Here is a 20,853-nt window from a genome sequence, read left to right on the forward strand (position 1 = left end):
AAATTCAAAGTAGAAGCTGAAACATGGAAAAAACAATTATGTGTATTACATATGTATCATTTGTGTATCACATATGTATCATATTTATATCAAATGTGTATCACATGTATGTCCATGTATACCTGTGTGATATATGTATGATACATGTGTCGCAGAAGAATTTTTTGAACTCGATTTTAACTACGAATTTTAATACCAAATCAGTCCAAATCACCTTCAATCTTCCTCAAAATATGTATATTGATTCATCTATATGTTTTCAATGAATTTCAACCATACCCATTGAAAAAGGTCATTTTTTTGCTTAGATTTTTAAAATCTTGTATGTATAATTTTTTTTTTTTTTTTGTATTTCATCACCTTGTTTGTTACCTCATCTATGAAATTTTCTTTCTGTATTGCATCTAATGTTATTAATCATGCTTAAAAATATGGAAGGTGATTTTGAATGTGAATCTTGGAGAGAAAGAACCTTATTTATTTGGTTTTTCAATTTTTATATGTGCTAGGCTAGTTTTGTAAATCTATAATTAATGGCTAGAGGTTGGTAAATTGGAACTTCTTTGGAATATTTATGTTATATTCCCTTATTAAAACAAGCTACGAGTTCACTAACAAATTCAGATCTTATAAACTCCAAATCGTGGAACTAGTGCACAGATAGCCATTCTCAGGAATGCTATTTAGGGATTAGTCAGTACTTATTTTGTCCTGAAATTTTAAACTAAGAATCTTAACTTCAGGATAACTTAAGATATTTTTGCACTGGCTAATTCTTAAATAGCAATCCTCTAGAGTGGCTACCTTGTGTCATTTCTATTCAAATCGTAGCTCCGCCTCTATTTTTAGTGTATTTTTTTTAAATTCATTATGTTTATGTTATTTGCATAGAATATTTTGAAGTTACAACTTGTAATTTACAATATAATATTGGTAAATTACAGAGTCTTAATGAAGGTTAATTAATTAATGAGTTGTTAATACTTGTTATTCAGACTGAATAAAAATAAATCCAATCCACTAGAAGATCTACTTGATTGTCAAGGCAACTTGTGATAATTAATATGCTAATTGTCATTCCATGTTATTAACATGTTATTAGCTTAATTAAGAAGTTAATTAAGTTGTTTAATTAAAATATGAGGAGATAACTTGTTTAAGTAAGCTGCTACGAATTATTTCCGTGGAATAAGAAATGGACAAACTTATTTTTAATCTTATTATTATTATTATTATTTCGTATGCTCCACAAATTCGGGTTTAAATTCGTAGTAGAGCTATCGTATAAAAGACCCTTTTTTATGGCAAAAATAATCACTATTTCAATTTCGAGAGTTACTATATAATGAACCCGCACCCGATTTATAGCCATGTTTCCAACTCGTGAACTATGGGAAAAAAAGATAGCCCGATATATAAAGCATCACGTATTCACGTAGGATTCCAGAAGGCTCACACTCTTAGGAGGATTACTGATATATATATATATATATATATATATATATATATATATATATATATATATATATATATATATGAAGCATCCCGTATACCTGATTAGACAGCCTACCCTAATGCAAGCATTAGTGGCTGCTTTTACGACTCGAATAATCCGTGACCTATAGATCACACGAAGATAACTTTATCGTTGCTCTAAAGGTCCCCTTCAAAACTAATCCCGACTCATATATATAAAGGCATGCAATCATAATCCAATACACAATTGTTTAGCACGTTGTGCAAATCAGCGGTTCCTTTCGTACTAGATTGAATTATTACGCTACCACTAAATGCACCTCTCTATCGTTCTCTTAAATTCACCCCTATCATTCGTTCATTCTCCGATTATTAGTATCGGATATGGTGTAATAGTCAAGTTTCGAAGCCGTGACATACGCCTAATACACATTAAAAGTACATTAAAAGACACCTCTAGCTGTGACATTTGACACTAGGAAGCAGAGTGGAAGAAAGAGAAATTTTTAGAAACCACTATAGTTTAGAGGCTATTTACTTGGCACAACTACAATGTTCATATATACTTGCCATAGCAAAACTTACATTGTCAGGAACCTATATTTTATGTATCCGTGCGTAGTGGCAGAGCCAGAAGTTTAACTAAGGGGAGTCAAAATACAAATAAGTAAGCACAAAAAGAAATTACGGAGAGTCAACGTATAGTATATATACATAAAATTAAAAATTTAACGTATTTATACAGTATAATTTTTCGACGAAGGGGCATCAATTGACTCCCCTTGCCAATGAGCGGCGGAAGAGGCTCCGCCACTGTTCGTGCGCGTAAGATAGACTGTATCAATAAATACAGTTTTGGTGTATTCCTACATTAAAAGACACCTCTAGGTGTGACATTTGACACTAAAGTATAATTAGAAGTAATGCTTATACTAAAGTAGTAAAGTACCACATGAATAAAAGTCAGCTACATTTAATGGCTACATCTTTAGAATAACATGATCCAATCTGCTAATATCTGTAACATGTAAATTGTTTAGTCTCGTGGATTTGGATCTAGCTAGTTGGTTTACTTTTTTTCTTTTTGCATAGAAAATCTTTGACAAATCATTTGCTTGATTTTTGGACTATTTGTTATCCTAGACCCAAATTCCAGCTATGTCAAAGTTTGCTAGTATAAATACACATCAAAATTACACTTAATTATCATCTTATAGTAGCAAAATGATGAACAAAAGGCAGAATCTCTCTGCTTTCTATTTCATGTTCATCTTCATACTTCTACTTAGTGTTTTTTCACGCGCGATACCAGAAACTAGAGATACAATTATGCGCAAAACAACTTACCCTTCTTCTTCTTCGCCTTCTCCTTTTTTGATTAATCATCGCGGAGAAATGATAAACGAGATCGAGGAGGAGAGAGGGTGTGTTAAAGCTTGCATTCTTGAAAATGAATGTAACAATGAGAAAAATGATTTTTATGTGTACCATGTTTGTGTTGATATATGTATTAAGAGCTGCAGAGGCTATGGCAAAGAATTGCTTCAACTTCCTATCATATGAATATGGATTTTGCTTTCAACACTGATTGTACTAGTTTGCAGGTTATTAATCTCACTTGTGGATGGTCAAATGTAATCATTTAGATGAAGTAATAGTTTCCATATTAATTTTATGTCTAGTATATATATGGAAGTTAGACTTTATGTATATTATCGATATTGCGTTTTGCTTCATTTCTATTAGCAGGCTAAGCAGAAATTCCACACAAGTTATCTCACTAAAGTGAAAAGTAACTGAGCTTTACTCACTATAATAATAAAGTCGCAAGTGTTTTCTTTGTTAGACTACATATGTTATATCATAAAATGCATTTTTTCCCTCTATTATAACCAGGGACTGAGGCACAAGTTCACTTACGGGTTCGACTGAATCCAGTAGCTTTTATTCAAACAGTATATGTGATAATTTTTGAATTCATGAAATATGTATAAATATTAAATCTAGAAATCAGTCATTAACACTCGAAGTCGTGATCCCAAAATCTAGAACCCATAATATTAAAATCTTAACTCCGTGTGATGACTCGCCACATCATCATACCACATAGGCGCCATTTGGCATATATTAATACCATGTGGAAGCTTACATAAGAAGAAGACTAGCATTTGCGAGAAGATTCTAGACAAGTATGCACATTTCCTTAGGAAGAACCTAGATCCTTATGGATTTGCTAGGAAAGTCCTTGGAATCTTCTAGGCTTGTAGAGAATTCTAGAGAAAACCCTTATCTTGTAAATATCAAGGACTTGTATAATAATTAATATTTACACACTAGCCCCTAGGAGACTAGTATATTTGTAATTCATCAAGCAAACAATTCAAGTTCTCTCTAACACAAAGCTTTCTTGAACAATTCTCTTGTGTTCTTTCTTCCATTCTCTTAGCGATCTTGAAGGTAGTAATGCTGACTTGACATAGCAAGAACGTGAGCAGTTGTGCAAGATCGTGAGCGAGCTCTTAAGTGTCGCACGTGTACTTAGTTAACAACTAAGGACGTGACAACGTGGTATCAGAGCGAAGGTTTCAACTAAGGGAATGACGAACGACGGAGAAATTAATGCTTCCAACACCCAAGCCAACGTCATCCAGGATGCTGCTGGCAAGAGCGGCCGTAGCAAAAAGAGAAATGCCACCAACAGGAGCCATGAGGTGCCACCTGAGGTTGTGTCAAACGAAGGGCTTACATCCCAAGAACCATTTGCCACTGAGGCGAGCGAGGATGAAGTGGAGGTCCTTCTAGAGGACGTCTCGCTCGGTAAAGAGTGGGTGATGAAGATGAACGTGGGGATGGACGTCGTGGAAGTCTTTGGCTAATGCTTGGGGAAGGTGGAAGGCACCCGTAACGTTCTTGAGGGGCACACTCTTGAAGAGATTGAGAGTATCCGAAATGACTTGGAGGGACGTACACATACTGAGATGGAACTAAGGCAAACCATCACTGCCTTAGAGTGCAGACTCATGGAGGCTTGGAGTACTATCGATGCTATGAGGGCAAAGATAGAGTCACTCGAGGAGTATGTCAATGCTGGCAAGACCGAGGAAACCAGCAATGTTGTGGTGACGAGGGATGCCAAGATCGAGGCTCCCAAACCCCCGGTGTTCAAAGGTGTTCGTGATACACAAGAAGTGGAAAACTTCCTTTGGCACTTGGAGAACTACTTCAGGCACGGCAAAGTGAGGGACGACGAGGCCAAGATCAACACTGCGATATTGTACCTCTCAGAGACTGCCATGCTATGGTGGATGATAATTGGCTATATAGTTGATATTTACACCTTAATATGACCATACTTTGTTGTTGTTTTATAGATAAATTACCAACAAAATGCTCTAAATAGTGTTCTTTTGTTTAGCAGGGAATATTATATGAGAGGAAGCAACATGGAGTGTTTTGGAGGCGATAATGTGAAGAAAAACGCCCACTCGAGAAGTACCTGAACACAAAGAAGCATAAATGGTCTAGGAAAGAAGGCCACTGCGACCGCGGTGGCACCGCGGCAGATTAATAAAGGGAGACAGAAAACTCAGCGTTCACCGCGGTCGACCGCGGTTGGCCGCGACTGCGGTGAACTGTTCACTCCGCTAGAAGTTGTGGACCAAAGTGTAATTTCGGGAAAACTTTTGTAAAACCCTTATAAGCTTTAGAAACTCGCCCAACTGAGGGGACAAGCTAATTTTTGACTACTTTTGGAGGATGAACAAGTGTGAGAAGATAAACCAAACATTAGAGTTTTTCTATCTCCTTTTAATTATGCAATTTTATATTATGAATAATTTAGTAGTTCTCTCTTATTTTGTTAAGAGTAGCTAAACATTTATCTAAGGTTGATAGAACCAATTGTTGGTTGAAGTCTTGACTCAAGTTGTTATAATCGAGCATGATTTACGATATGATTGTTCAACTATGTTTTGTATGGTGATTAATTAAATGGTCCCTTGATTAATCGTGTCTAATTACCTTATATTGCTTGAGAAAGAATATTAGGTTAGATAGCTGTTGAACAACACCACTTTTGGGTAATTGAAGAGATTCATTACTTGAACTTAAAAGTGGGTTTAAAGATAACAAAACTTTGGTGGGATAATTTAGAGTTGCATAATCATAGTCAGCTAGAGTAGTTCGAGAGAATGCTCAAGTAAATTATTGTAGCTGATCGAGAGATAATTACGATAGCCCATAACTCTTAATCCTCATAGAGTATTACGGCGAGATTATAGCGGAAGAGTCAAGACCTAAACTAGCAATTGGGGAAATCACTGCCCTAGACCTTTTTACCATTGAATTATCTTTGTTTTAGCTTATTGTTATTTTTAATAGTAGTGAAGTAGTTAAACAAAAGAACCCAGTCTTTATTGATCAAAAATCTTGCATCTAGAAATTGATTGAGTTGATAATAACATTGCCGAAAAGTGTAATAGATAAGTTAGTTCCCTGAGGATTCGATTCCGGACTTAAAACTGGATTAGATTTGCAGCGACCGCTTTGTCTTTTAAAAGGCATAGTTGGGCGTTATCAAATTTTGGCGTCGTTGCCGGGGAACTAGGTGTTACAACTTAGAAGTAGTGTTAAAAAAATTATTAGTTCAAATCAAATTTCAAAGGTGTTAAAAAAAATTCATTGAAATTCTAACGTTTGAACTCTTGTGGAATCCAGGAGTATGCCTAGAAATTCTTCGAGGATTGGAGAACTGCTTGAAGGACTTTCAGACCCCGAGAAAATATTCAGGGCATTAAACCGTGCCAACAGGAGGATCCAACAATCACAACAACCACATTAGCTTGACTTTGACATGGGTGACGTAGAGAACGTCAACGGAAACATCATGGATGAGCAAGCTGACCCAAATGTTAGAGTGGTGGCACCTCTTGTGCCAGAAGCCGCACTTTATGATTGGGCTCAACCCACAGCTGACAACCTGGCAACTGCCATAGTTGTACTCGCAATACAAGCGGAGACATTCCCGACCACCAACAACATGTTGCATCTGCTGCAAAATAAGGGATTGTTCTCCGGGTCACACACTGAAAACCCTCAGCAACATTTGAAAAATTTTCTGTCAATTTGTGTGGCTCAAAGGCAGCCAAATGTGACCCCAGAAGCTATCAAGCTATTACTGTTCCCATTCTCTGTGACTGGGGAAGCTCAGACTTGGTTGAATTCGCTCCCAATCAATTACATTGTCACTTGGGAGGAATTAGTAAAGCAGTTTTTGAATAAGTTCTACCCACCCAACAAGACTGCAAGGCAGATTGATGAAATATTGCAGTACAAGCAGTAGCCGACTGAGACCTTGCAAGAAACTTAGGAAAGATTTAAAGGGATGCTGGTGAAGTGTCCTCACCATGGCATTCCAGACTAGATGCTTGGCCAAAGATTCTACATGGGATTAGCTGACAATCTAAAGGCCAATGTGGATGCTTCAGAAATTTTGGGTTTTTTCTTCCTTGCGAGTTTTGAAGCTCATTTTCTTGTTAAAAGGGTGGAAAGATCAGATCTTGGGTTTGGGGAAGTAAGAATCTTGATTTTGTTTTGAGATTTATAAAGGCATTGCAAACGGAAAGCTCATTTCCTGCTTTCTGTCCAAAGAGCAATCGTTGTGCTCTGCTTCTTTGCTTACCAGTGGTAGCGGTGATAGCTCCTTCTGGTTTTTGGGTCGTGGTATTTTTTGTGTTTTTCAGGAATTCTCGGAGTATTGGAGACAAGTTGGGCGCACGAGCACTGGCAAAGAAGAGCAACCTGGGCGAGTGTCAGCAAGGGTGGTAGGAAGTGGGCGGGAGCGTACAAATACATCGAGCACAGCAAATCAGTCACAGGTTTTGTTATCGGGAGTTGGTACCTCCTGTGTTACTGTTTCCCTTTTGGTGTTAGCTAAATTACTGTTACTTTACTTCGCAATAGTTAAACCTTTAAACTAGGATACTAGTTACCACGTGTTTCCTTCTAGTTTGATTTGTGTACGTTGTGCACTAGCGAGTCTTCTCTAGATTGTTGTAGGTGTAGTGGCTGCAGTCTGGGATGATAGAATAAGGGCATGTCCTCGGGTGGGGCAGAGTGTGGGGTGGGGTTCAGGGGGTGGGTCGGGTTGCAGGGGAGGTAGAGGGGGAAAGGGAGCCTATAGGTTGAGAATCGGGTCATGGAACATAGGTTCACTAACGAGTAAATACATAGAGTTGGCAAAAATCCTACAGAAAAGGAAGATTAATATAGCGTGTGTCCAGGAGACTAGGTGGGTCGGATCGAGGGCGAAAAACGTGGATGGGTATAAGTTGTGGTACTCTGGTGTCCTGAGGGGTAAGAATGGAGTGGGTATCCTGGTAGATAGCCATCTTAGGGAGTCCGTGGTAGAGGTCAGGCGGGTGAATAATAGGCTAATGACTATTAAGTTGGTGGTGGGTGAGGGTACTTTAAATGTCGTTAGCGCGTACGCACCACAAGCAGGCTTGGATGAGGATATTAAAAGGCAATTTTGGGAGGGGTTGGATGAGATTGTTCGTAGTATACCGCCTTCTGAGAGGTTATTCATAGGAGGAGATTTCAATGGTCATATTGGGTTATCTGCAGGTGGGTACACTGAGGTGCATGGCGGATTTGGTTTCGGAGAGCGGAACGGAGGGGGCATTGCGCTGTTGGACTTTGCCAAGGCTTTCGATCTAGTCATTGCAAACTCGAGTTTTACGAAGCGGGATGAACATTTGGTTACTTACCAAAGTTCGGTGGCGAAGACTCAGATTGACTATCTACTCCTCAGGAGATGCGACAGAAGGTTGTGCGAGGACTGCAAGGTTATCCCAGGTGAGACCCTCTCAACGCAGCATAGGCTTTTGGTGATGGACATTTGTATTAGGATAAGGAGGAAGAAGAGGTCAGTACAAGGACGCCCCAGGATTAGGTGGGGCACCTTAACTAAGGATAAAGCTAAAGAGTTGGAAGGAAGGTTATCGGCAATGGGAGCTTGGAGAAGCAGTGGGGACGCGGACACAATGTGGTCTACGACGACGGACTGTATAAGAAAGGCAGCGAGAGAGGTGTTAGGGATATCTACGGGTCACTATGGTGGACACAAAGGAGATTGGTGGTGGAATGCAGTTGTCCAAGGTAAAGTGGAAGCAAAGAAGGCGGCTTACCTAAGGTTAGTAGGGAGCACTGACGAGGAGGAGAAGAGAGAGAACAGTCAAAGGTATAAGGTAGCTAGGAAGGAGGCGAAGATGGCAGTGACAGAGGCTAAAACGACAGCTTTTGCTCGTCTGTATGAGGAGCTAAGGAACAAAGGTGGGGAGAAGAAGTTATTCCGACTCGCTAAGGCGAGAGAGAGGACAACTCGGGATCTGGACCAAGTGAGGTGCATAAAAGATGATGACGGCAAAGTTTTGATGGGAGATGACCAGATTAAGAGGAGGTGGCAGACCTACTTTCATAAACTTCTAAGTGAAGAAGGGGATCAGGATATTATACTTGGGGAATCGAGGAATGCCGACAGTCACCATGAAGTAAGTAATTGTAGGGACATTGAGATCGATGAAGTCATGGAGGCAATGCGTAAGATGAGAAGGGGCAGAGCTACCGGGCCAGACGAAATTCCGGTTGAACTGTGGAGGTGTGTGGGTAGAGCAGGCTTGGAATGGCTTACTGCATTGTTTAGTGTTATATTCAAGACTAATAGAATGCCTGAAGAGTGGAGGTGGAGTACAATGGTCCCGTTGTATAAGAACAAAGGTGATGTCCAGAGCTGTAACAACTATAGGGGCATCAAATTACTAAGTCATACCATGAAAGTTTGGGAGAGAGTGGTAGAAATGAGAGTGCGAAGGACGGTGTCTATTTCAGACAACCAGTTCGGGTTCATGCCGGGACGATCTACCACAGAAGCTATCCACCTTATTAGGAGGATGGTGGAACAGTACAGAGATAAGAAGAAGGATCTCCACATGGTGTTTATTGATCTGGAGAAAGCGTACGATAAGGTTCCTAGGAAGGTCTTATGGAGCTGCTTAGAGGATAAAGGGGTCCCGAGTAACTATATTAGGGTGATTAAAGACATGTATGATGGAGCTAAGACTCGGGTTAGGACAGTAGGAGGCGACTCTGAACACTTTCCAGTTATTACGGGGTTGCACCAAGGGTCTGCGCTCAGCCCATTCCTATTTGCCCTGGTGATGGATGCACTGACTCATCATATTCAAGGGGAGGTTCCATGGTGCATGCTATTTGCTGATGACATTATTCTAATTGACGAGACAAGAGGCGGCGTCAACGAGAGGCTAGAGATTTGGAGACATGCTCTTGAGTCTAAAGGTTTCAAGTTGAGTAGGACGAAGACGGAATACCTCGAGTGCAAATTTGGAGTTGAGCCGACGGAAGCGGGAGTTGAAGTGAGGCTTGACTCTCAAGTCATTCCCAAGAAAGGTAGTTTCAAGTACCTTGGATCGGTTATTCAGGGGATCGGGGAGATTGACGAGGATGTCACACACCGTATAGGGGTGGGGTGGATGAAGTGGAGGTTAGCGTCGGGAGTCTTGTGTGACAAGAAAGTGCCACCGTTACTAAAAGGTAAGTTTTATAGAGCAGTGGTTAGGCCTGCCATGTTGTATGGAACTGAATGTTGGCCGGTAAAGAACTCACACACCCAGAAGATGAAAGTAGCAGAGATGAGGATGTTGAGGTGGATGTGCGGGCATACAAGGATGGATAAGATTAGGAATGAAGATATTCGAGAGAAGGTGGGTGTGGCCCCCATGGAGGACAAGATGCGGGAAGTGAGACTCAGATGGTTCGGGCACATTCAGAGGAGGAGCACTGATGCACCGGTGAAGAGGTGTGAGCGACTGGCTGTAGTGGGCACACGGAGAGGTAGAGGGAGACCTAAGAAGTATTGGGGAGAGGTGATCAGACATGACATGGCACGACTTAGGATTACTGAGGACATGGCCCTTGATAGGGATTTATGGAGGTCGAGCATTAGGGTTGTAGGTTAGGGGGAGTGTGAATATTTCCAGTTAGGAGTTAGACTAGGAATGTCATTGGTCGTCTATTGATGCAGGGCTTTACCTTCTAGTTGTACTATACCAGCCATCTATTTCATATTTTCGTATTTTCGTATTTTGTATCCTGTATTTCATATTTCATATCTCTTATATATTGTTGCTATTTTATTACGCATTTTTATGGTACTAATATATCATCTCCTATTGCTTCTTTTGAGCCGAGGGTCTCCTAGAAACAGCCTCTCTACCCTTCGGAGTAGGGGTAAGGTCTGCGTACATATTACCCTCCCCAGACCCCACTTGTGGGATTATATTGGGTCGTTGTTGTTGTTGTTGTTGTACATTCACCGAGTGCAAGGTCCTTCTTGACAAGATGTACCAGAATTCAGGATGGATGACTAGAGGTAAAACACTGGCACCCATAGTGCACTCAGTGCCCCTTGACCCAAATAATTCGCAGGCGGAGAACATGGCCACACTTCTAACCCAGATGAGTATTTTGACAAAGAAGATAGATGAGATGGGTACCAAACAGGTGCATATTGTTGACACGGCAAATGGAGGACTGTGTACACCCTGTGTTAATCAGTCCTATGTGTGTTCATGGAGTGGAGAAGGTGAAAATCAAGGGGCAAGGGAAGATATGAATTATGTTAAAACTTTGGGGGTCAGATACAAGGAGGACAACAGTGGAGACCGGCATCAAATCAGCAATACAGACCCAACATGCCTCAGCATGGGGGCATGCAAGCTCAAGGCCAAATGGTGCCATACCACCCGAGACAACAAGGCTACCCACAGCAGAACCAGCAACAGTTGACATATCAGCCACCTCCTCAGCAGCAAGATAACAACATGGTAGAGATCAGGGGGATGCTCTAGCAACTCATTGGGACAAACGGTAAGATGCAAGAAAAGTTGGCAGTACATGATTCAGCTATAAAGAACATCGAAACTCAGTTGGGGCAGTTGTCTATGGCTTTAAACAATCGCCCCCAGGGAACATTGCCAGCGGATACAAATATTAACCCCAAGGAGCAAAACCCGAATCAGCTAATGGCAGTAAGTCTTCGGAATGGGAGAGATTTAGACAAAGAGCAGGAGGTTGCACAAGCCAGCAATGAGACTACTCCAACCACGCCAATTCCATTAGAGGTAGATGAACCAACAAATCTGACTGAAGTGGTAGTTGAACAGGGTCAAGATGAAAAGGGTAAGGCTAAGGTAAATGAACAAGCTACAGAACAGGTGGTGCCTCCTGTGCCACAGAACCCCAACAGAGAGAAGCCAGCAAGCGGTGCACAAAGGGTGATACCTGCACCATTCCCTCAGAGACTGGTAAACAAAAGAAGGAAGATCAATACAAGAAATTCATGGAGATGCTGCGTCAAATTCAGTTGAATATTCCTTTGATGGATGCCTTGAGGGAGATGTCAGGTTATGCGAAGATGATGAAATACCTAATGTCACGAAAGTTTGATTTTCAGGATCTATCCACAGTAACTCTGACGCATACCTGCAGCGCGGTAGTGACCAGACCGATAGCTCAAAAGATGTCCGACCCAGGTAGCTTCACTATTCCGTGCACGATTGGGAGTTACGCCTTTGCAAAGGCATTATGTGATTTGGGAGCCAGCATAAATTTGATGCCTCTGGATGTATACACCAAACTGGGCATTGGCAGAGCTAGAACGACTTCAATGCTGCTGCAGCTGGCTGACCGCACGGTAAAAAGACCTACGGGGATTCTTGATGATGTATTGGTGCAAGTGGGGAAATTCGTGTTCCCTGCAGACTTTGTTATTCTGGATTGTCAGGTAGATGAGGAGATACCTATCATTTTAGGTAGGCCATTTTTGGCCACTAGAAGAGCCTTGATCGATTGTGAGACTAGGGAATTAAAAATGAGACTGAATGATGAAGAAGTCATATTCAATGTTCAGCAATCTATGAGGAGACCCAGTGAATATGCGAATTGCTCTCTAGTGGAGGCAGTGGATGTGATCCTGCAAGAAGATGATGTGGCCCTGACTGCTAAAGATTCATTGGAGGCATGTATGATAAACTTAGAAGAAATGGATGGTAAAGGGTTGGCCGAGTGGGTCATGGCACTTGAAGGCCAAGGATTCTGGAAAAGGGAACCTAAGTTTGAGTCCCTTGAGTTAGAAAAAAGGGCTACACCTCCAGCAAAATCATCGAAAGAGGAACCACCCAAGTTGGAGCTGAAGCCACTCCCAGCTCACCTCAGGTACGTTTTCTTAGGCCCTGATTCTACGTTGCCTATTATTATATCATCCGGTTTGTTAGATGTGCAGGCAGAACAGCTCTTACAGGTACTGCAGGAAAGCAAGACTGCCATTGGCTGGACCGTGGAAGACATAAAGGGTATCAGCCTAGCCTTCTGTATACACAAGATTCTCTTGGAAGAAGGGAACAAACCTTCCAGAGAACATCAACGAAGGTTGAACCCGAACATGAAGGAGGTGGTAAAGAATGAAGTGATCAAATGGTTAGATGCGGGAATCATCTTCCCCATCTCTGATAGCAATTGGGTCAGTCCTGTCCAATGTGTGCCGAAAAAGGGGGAATGATTGTTGTGCAAAATGAGAACAATGAGTTGATCTCAACTCGTACAGCCACGGGATGGCGAATTTGCATGGATTACTGAAAATTGAACATAGCCACCCGGAAAGACCACTTTCCCTTGCCTTTCATTGACGAAATGTTGGACAGGCTGGCCGGGCGCTCGCACTTCTGTTTCTTGGATGGTTATTCGGGGTACAATCAGATATCAATAGCCCCTGAAGATAGAGAGAAAACATCTTTCACTTGTCCATATGGCATCTTCTCCTTTCGGAGAATGCCTTTTAGGCTTTGCAATGCACCGACGATATTTCAACGGTGCATGTTAGCCATCTTCACAGACATGGTGGAGGATATTATGGAAGTCTTTATGGATGATTCCTCTGTGGTGGGGGATTCATTTGAGGACTGTCTTCACAACTTAAGAAGAGTGCTTCAAAGATGTGTGGAGACAAATTTAGTGTTGAATTGGGAAAAGTGCCATTTTATGGTACAGGAAGGGATAGTACTGGGACATCGAGTGTCCAGTAAGGGAATTGAGGTCGACCATGCCAAGGTTGACGTGATTGAAAAACTACCACCACCCACTTCGGTCAAGGCGGTGAGAAGTTTCCTTGGTCACGCCGGGTTCTACAGGCGATTCATCAAAGATTTCTCCAAAATTGCTAACCCATTATGCAAACTCCTTGAAAAGGATCACCCCTTTGTGTTTTTTAATGAATGCAGGTTGGCATTTGAGGAACTGAAGAAAAGATTGGTGACTGCACCCATCATTGTTGCACCCAACTGGGAGCAACCATTTGAGCTCATGTGCGACGCCAGTGACTACGCCATAAGAGCAGTCTTGGGGCAGCGACAGGGTAAACTGATGCACCCGATTTATTATGCAAGCAGAACGCTGAGCGGTACACAACTCAATTACATTGTGACAGAAAAGGAGATGTTGGCTGTTGTTTTTGCATTCGATAAATTCAGGTCATATTTGATTGGCTCGAAAGTGTGACGACCTGAAGGGTCATCACCGTAGTTCTTCCTTGTTCCGCGCTTTCGAGGCCTTGAAAACCTCGCTTTTAGTTGCCTCGATTGGCGTGCGCAGTTCGGGCGCATAGCCGAAAAGTTTTTATGTTAGAATATGTGAATTATGTGAAACATTTGATGAATTTTGGTATTAATATGCATAATGTTGACTTCGGTCAACATTTTGGGTAAACGGACCCGGACCTATGATTCGACGTTCCCGGAGGGTCCGTAGGAAAATATGGGACTTGGGCATGTGCCCGGAATTAAATTCTGAGGTCTCAAGCCTGAGAAATGAATTTTTGTGTGAAATTGTTTTCTGAAATTAATTAAGGAAAATGAAGAAGAAAATTGATCAGAAACCTGTGGTATCGGGCTCGTATTTTGGTTTCGATGCCCGGTACGAGTCTTAAATATGTTTTAAGCACTATCTGTAAAGTTTGGCTAAAAATGGACGTCATATGACGTGTTTCGGACTTAAAATGGGGAAGTTGAGTTTTTGTGAAAGTTGAAAGAAAATCATGTGTTTGAGGCTTGATCCTATGTATATGATGTTATCTTGGCGATTTGATCGCACGAGTGAGTCTGTAAGATGTTTTAAGGTTGTGTGCATGTTTGGTTTGGAGCCCCGAGGGCTCGGGTGAGGTTAGAGTGGGGCCCGGGAGGTCTTAACTTAAAAAAATGCAGGTTCAGGTGTTGCAGGTCCGACGCGGCCGCGGCCATTTCCGCGCGGTCCGCGCTGGCAGCCACGCGGCCGCAACACTTTTCTGTGCGGTCCGTGTGGTGGGGTTCAGAGGGTCGACCAGCGCGGCCGCGCACCAAATCAGTGCGGTCCGCGCTAGGTGGGTTCAGAGAGAGCCCACTTCTCCCTTCCCTCGGTGCGGCCGCGGTGCATTTCTGTGCGGTTCACGCCAGCCCCCAGCATATATATAAATTCGGGATTTTCAGTCATTTTTTCCACTTTTCAAAAACTCAAAACCTATGAGGCGATTTTCCAAACAACCTTTATTCTTCAAAACGATTGGTAAGTGATTTCTAACTCATTTTATTCACTTCTTAACATCTTTTAACATGATTTCAACTTCAAAACAAAGATTTTCATGGGGGAAATTGGGTGTTTTGGGTAGAACCTAGGTTTTCTACAAATTGAGGAGTTGGACCTCAATTTGGGGTCCGATTTCAAAACAAAGCATATACTTGGATTCGTGGGAGAATGGGTAACCGGGTTTTGGTCCGAACCTCGAGTTTCGACCACGTGGGTCCGGTGGTGTTTTTGACCTTTTTGGGAAAAACCTTGTAAAAAAATTATTTTCATGCATTGGGGATGATTCATTTAGTAATTATTAATGTGATTAAGTAACTTATGACTAGATTCGAGCGGATTGGTGGTGGAATCAAGAGGTAAAGCTATACTAGAAGCGTGAGTTGAGTTTGGAGCATTCGAGGTAAGTGTTTGTTCTAACTTTGGCTTGAGGGAATAGGATTAGGATGATATTTGCTACTTGCTAATGTGGAGTACGGTGTATAGGCATGGTGACGGTTATCTATGCACCGGAGTCTAGCATGACTGTGAGTCTTGATTGCTTTTAATTCGAATAATGTAACACAAGCTCCTTGTTTATTTGATAAGTTTCATATAATGTGAATGGTTGAGGAAGAATGATATAAAAGGAGAATGTGTTGTGAATACTCCCTTGCCGGGATGTGTAGACTGATATATATATATATATATATATATATATATTATGTGTAGACTGATATATATATTCTCCCTTGTCGGGATATTTTGGGTTGTTAGTTGTACCTTTGCCGGGTTAAAGGTATTGAGTTGTTATTCTTCCCTGAAGGGGTCTACTATATGAAGTCAGATATTATATATGTTATTATGGGATCGTGTGGCACGCCGTCCACTTGGTTATTGGCCTCTGTTGCCGGTGACATATTGTGCACTGTGATAAAGATGAATTGGGATCGTGTGGCACGCCGTCCACTTATATATATGATATTATGGGATCATGTGGCACGCCGTCCACTTGGTTATTGGCCTCTGTTGCCGGTGACATATTGTGCACTATGATAAAGATGAATTGGGATCGTGTGGCACGCCGTCCACTTATATATGATATTATGGGATCGTGTGGCACGCCGTTCACTTATATATATGATATTATGGGATCGTGTGGCACGCCGTCCACTTATATATGATATTATGGGATCGTGTGGCACGCCGTCCACTTATATATATGATATTATGGGATCGTGTGACACGTCGTCCACTTATATATGATATTATGGGATCGTGTGGCACGCCGTCCACTTATATATATGTATACATCATGGGAACCAGAGTCTCTTCTGCTTATTTCCGATATTTCATTTTTATCTGTTACTCCCCGATAACATGTCCCCTCCCAGTTTTACTTTGTATTATCTTGTTATTGTTTTTCTTGCACGTGTTGTATATATATATATATCTGTACAGGTTAATTGTGGTAGGTACTGTCTAGCCTCGTCACTACTTCGTCGGGGTTAGGTCAGACACTTACCAGCACATGGGGTCGGTTGTGCTGATGCTACACTCTATGCATTTTTGGTGCACAGATCAGGGAGCAGCTTACGGACCGCAGCAGTAGGACTTCTGGGAGCTATCTTCAGTCCAGGGACTATCGAGGTAGTCTAGCTGGCGTTCGCAGGCCGAAGTCCCTTTCCATGTTTTTCTTTGTTTGTTTATCTTGTATCAGACAAACATGATGTATTTTCCCTTCAGACATTGATTGTAGTATTCTGTAGTAGTCCGTGAGCTAGTGACACCAGACCTTGGGTAGTGATGTGTATTAAACTTCCGCACTTTTAGTTTTCAGTTGCTTTAGATTTAAAGTCTTCTGCTTAGATTTTGTCTCGTTTATTATATTGTTTGAAAGAAAGCAGGAAAGGTGTTTTAAATATTTGGCTTGCCTAGCTCCGATAGTAGGCGCCATCACGACACCCGATGGTGGGAAATCCGGGTCGTGACAAGTTGGTATCAGAGCACTAGGTTACTTAGGTCTCACAACCCACGGACAGCTCGGTAGAGTCTAAGGGGTCGATACGGAGACGTCTGTATTTATCCCGCAGAGGCTACTGAGTTAGGAAAACTTCACCTTGTTCATTCTTGTCGTGCGATTCTGTTTCTCAAGTACTGATTGTCTTTCCACTCTGTTCTCTCGCAGATGGCGAGGACACGTGCTTCCTCTTCTACCGCGCAGTAGCCCGAGCTCCCAGCAGCAGCTCCTATTAGGGGTAGAGGGCGAGGCCGAGGCCGTACCAGAGGCCGAGGCCGGGACAGAGCTCAGCCCCGAGCAGCATTTCCAGCGACGGAGCCTCAGGTCGATTTTGAGGAGGAGGTTCCGGCCCCAGCTATTCCAGTGGGCCCAGCTCAGGTCCCAGAGGGTTTCATAGCCACTATGGTGCTTCAGGACGCTTTGGTCCGACTGGTAGGCTTTATGGAGGGCATTTCTAGAGCGGGTTTGCTTCCCGTAGCTCCAGCCACATCTCAAGCTGGGGGAGGAATTCAGACTCCCGATACTCGTACTCCAGAGCCGGTAGCTCCTTGGGCTTATGTTCCAGCAGTTCAGCCAGCCGTAGCAGTTCAGCCAGCTGTGGCAGCCCAGCCAGGTATTGCGGCACAGTCCAGCGATGGGGCGGCTATGTCCGCGGATGCTCTGTAGAGGCTAGATCGGTTCACCAGGCTCTTCACTACCACATATAGTGGCACACCTTCAGAGGATGCCCAGAATTTCATATGCAACTGTCATGAGGTTCTTCGGACTATGGGTATTTTAGAGACCAATGGGGTCGACTTCGCCACTTTTTGCCTAGCAGGATCCGCCAAGACTTGATGGAGAGATTTCTGTTTAGCCAGGCCAGAAGGGTCGCCATCATTGACCTGGGATCAGTTTTCAGAGTTATTTCTGGGGAAGTTTCTCCCAGTTACTCAGCGGGATGCCCTTCGCAGGCAGTTTGAGCGTCTCCAGCAGGGTTCGATGTCAGTTACCTAGTATGAGACACAGTTTATTGATCTTGCACGCCATGCCATTGTGATACTCCCCACCGAGAGAGAGAGGGTGCGGAGGTTTGTTGATGGGTTAGTTCAGCCGATCCGTGTTCAGATGGCCATGAGTGCCGATAGTGAGATTTCATTTCAGGAGGCGGCAGATGGTGCCCACCGGATAGAGATGGCACTTTCTCAAGGAGGTGGTCATGGGTCTGATAAGAGGCCCCGTCATTCTGGTAGATTCAGTGGTATCTCATCTGGAGGTAGGGATTCTTATGGTAGAGGCCATCCTTCGAGTCCCTTTCAGTCAGCTCTCCAGGCTTCTCATGGTACACCAGGTGGTCGCGGTTCTCGGCCGCAGTATTCTGACCAGCAACTCTTCAGTTCACCATCAACACCTATCAGTGCACCACCACTTCGTTATTCTCAGCAGCCGAGGGCTTGTTATACTTGCGGCGATGTGAGTCACATTGCCAGATATTGCCCTCGAGCTTCCAGCAGCTCGCATCAGCAGGGTCCTCGCCCGATGATCCAGGCACCAGTTGCCCCACAGCCTGCCCAGCCAGCTAGAGGCGGGGTAGAGGACATAGATGTGGAGGTGGAGGTCTTAGAGGTGGAGCTCCGACCGCTAGAGGTAGGGGTCAACCAGCAGCAGATCGTCCCAGGGATATGATTCAGGAAGGTAGGGCCCAGCCCCGTTGTTATGCTTTGCCAGCCAGGCCAGAGGATGAGTCATCAGATGCTGTAATTACAGGTACTATTCTGGTCTGTGATAGGGATGCTTCTGTGCTATTTGATCCCGGATCTACGTATTCATATATGTCGTCCTATTTTGCACCCTATTTGGTTATGCCTAGTGACTCGTTGAGTATTCCTGTTTATGTGTCAACACCGGTGGGTGATTCTATTGTGGTCGACCAAGTTCATCGTTCTTGTATCGTAGTGTTTGGGGGTCTTGAGACCCGTGTTGATTTGTTGCTTTTGGACATGGTCGACTTTGATGTTATATTGGAGATGGATTGGTTATCCCCGTACCATGCTATCTTGGATTTCCATGCCAAGACCGTGACGTTAGCCTTACCGGATTTACCCCGTTTAGAGTGGAGAGGTACTTCTGATCATTGTACCCGCAGTGTTGTCTCGTATATGAAAGCTCGACGTATGGTCGAGAAGGGATGTTTGGCCTACTTGGCGTATGTTTGCGATTCTAGCGCGGAGGCCCCTTCTATTGATTTTGTGCCCGTTGTTCGGGAGTTTCCTGAGGTTTTCCCTTCAGACTTGCCGGGTATGCCGCCCGACAGGGATATCGACTTTTGTATTAATTTGGCCCCGGGCACTTAGCCCATTTCTATCCCGCCATATCGTATGGCCCCGCCGGAGTTGAAAGAGTTAAAGGAACAACTGCAGGATTTGCTTGAGAAAGGTTTCATTAGACCTAGTGTTTCACCTTGGGGTGCGCCGGTGATGTTTGTTAAGAAAAAGGATGGTTCGATGAGAATGTGTATCGATTACCGGCAATTGAACAAGGTTACAATTAAGAATAAGTATCCACTACCGAGGATCGACGATTTATTCGACCAGCTTCAGGGTGCGAGGGTGTTTTCAAAGATAGATTTGAGATCTGGCTACCACCAGCTGAGGATTAGGGCGTCTGATGTCCCTAAGACAACATTTCGCACTCGGTATGGGCACTATGAGTTTTTGGTCATGTCATTTGGATTGACTAATGCCCCAACAGCGTTCATGGAGTTGATGAACCGAGTGTTCAGACCTTATTTGGACTTGTTCGTGATAGTCTTCATTGACGATATTCTTATATACTCCCGCAGTCAGGAGGAGCATGAGCAGCACCTCAGAGTGGTCCTTCAGACCCTAAAGGATAGTCAGTTGTATGCTAAGTTCTCAAAGTGCGAGTTTTGGTTGAGTTCGGTCGCATTCCTGGGTCATGTCGTATCAGCAGCAGGTATTCAGGTAGACCCGAAGAAGATAGAGGCAGTCAATAACTGGCCTCGACCAGCTTCAGCTACGGATATTCGGAGTTTCCTGGGGTTAGCAGGTTACTACCGTCGGTTCGTGGAGGGGTTTTCATCCATTGCGGTCCCTATGACCAGATTGACCCAGAAGGGTGTCCAGTTCAGGTGGTCGGACGAGTGTGAGGCGAGCTTTCAGAAGCTCAAGACGGTTCTGACTACGACACCAGTATTGGTTTTGCCCACAGGTTCAGAGCCATATACGGTCTATTGTGATGCGTTTCGTATTGGGATTGGTGCAGTGTTGATGCAGGAAGGCAATGTCATTGCTTATGCTTCGAGGTAGTTGAAGATCCAAGAGAAGAATTATCTAGTTCATGATCTCGAGTTGGCAGCCATTGTTCATGCCTTGAAGATCTGGAGGCATTACTTATATGGCATGACGTGTGAGGTTTACACTGATCACAAGAGTCTTCAGTATCTGTTCAAGCAGAAAGAGTTGAATTTGAGGCAGAGGAGGTGGTTAGAGTTGCTAAAGGATTATGATGTTACTATCTTATACCACCCGGGGAAGGCCAATGTGGTGGCCGATGCATTGAGCAGGAAGTCCGCCAGCATGGGTAGTCTTGCTTATATTCCAGTCAGCCAGAGATCGCTTGCTTTGGATGTTCAGGCCTTGGCCAATCGTCTTGTGAGGTTGGATATTTCTGAGCCTAGCAGAGTGTTAGCT

General features: G+C 43.3%; 1 protein-coding gene across 1 annotated transcript; it reads left to right on the forward strand.

Moving 5' to 3' along the window:
- Window positions 1-11,426: 11,426 nt before the first annotated feature.
- On the forward strand, window positions 11,427-13,111 carry LOC138882613 (uncharacterized). Its single transcript, XM_070163218.1, has 2 exons — window positions 11,427-11,858; window positions 11,918-13,111. The coding sequence occupies exons 1-2, from the start codon at window positions 11,427-11,429 to the stop codon at window positions 13,109-13,111; spliced, it is 1,626 nt and encodes a 541-aa protein (XP_070019319.1).
- The last annotated feature ends 7,742 nt before the right edge of the window (window positions 13,112-20,853 follow it).

The sequence above is a fragment of the Nicotiana sylvestris genome, chromosome 12 (assembly GCF_000393655.2).
Source record: "Nicotiana sylvestris chromosome 12, ASM39365v2, whole genome shotgun sequence".
Taxonomy (NCBI): Eukaryota; Viridiplantae; Streptophyta; class Magnoliopsida; order Solanales; family Solanaceae; genus Nicotiana; species Nicotiana sylvestris.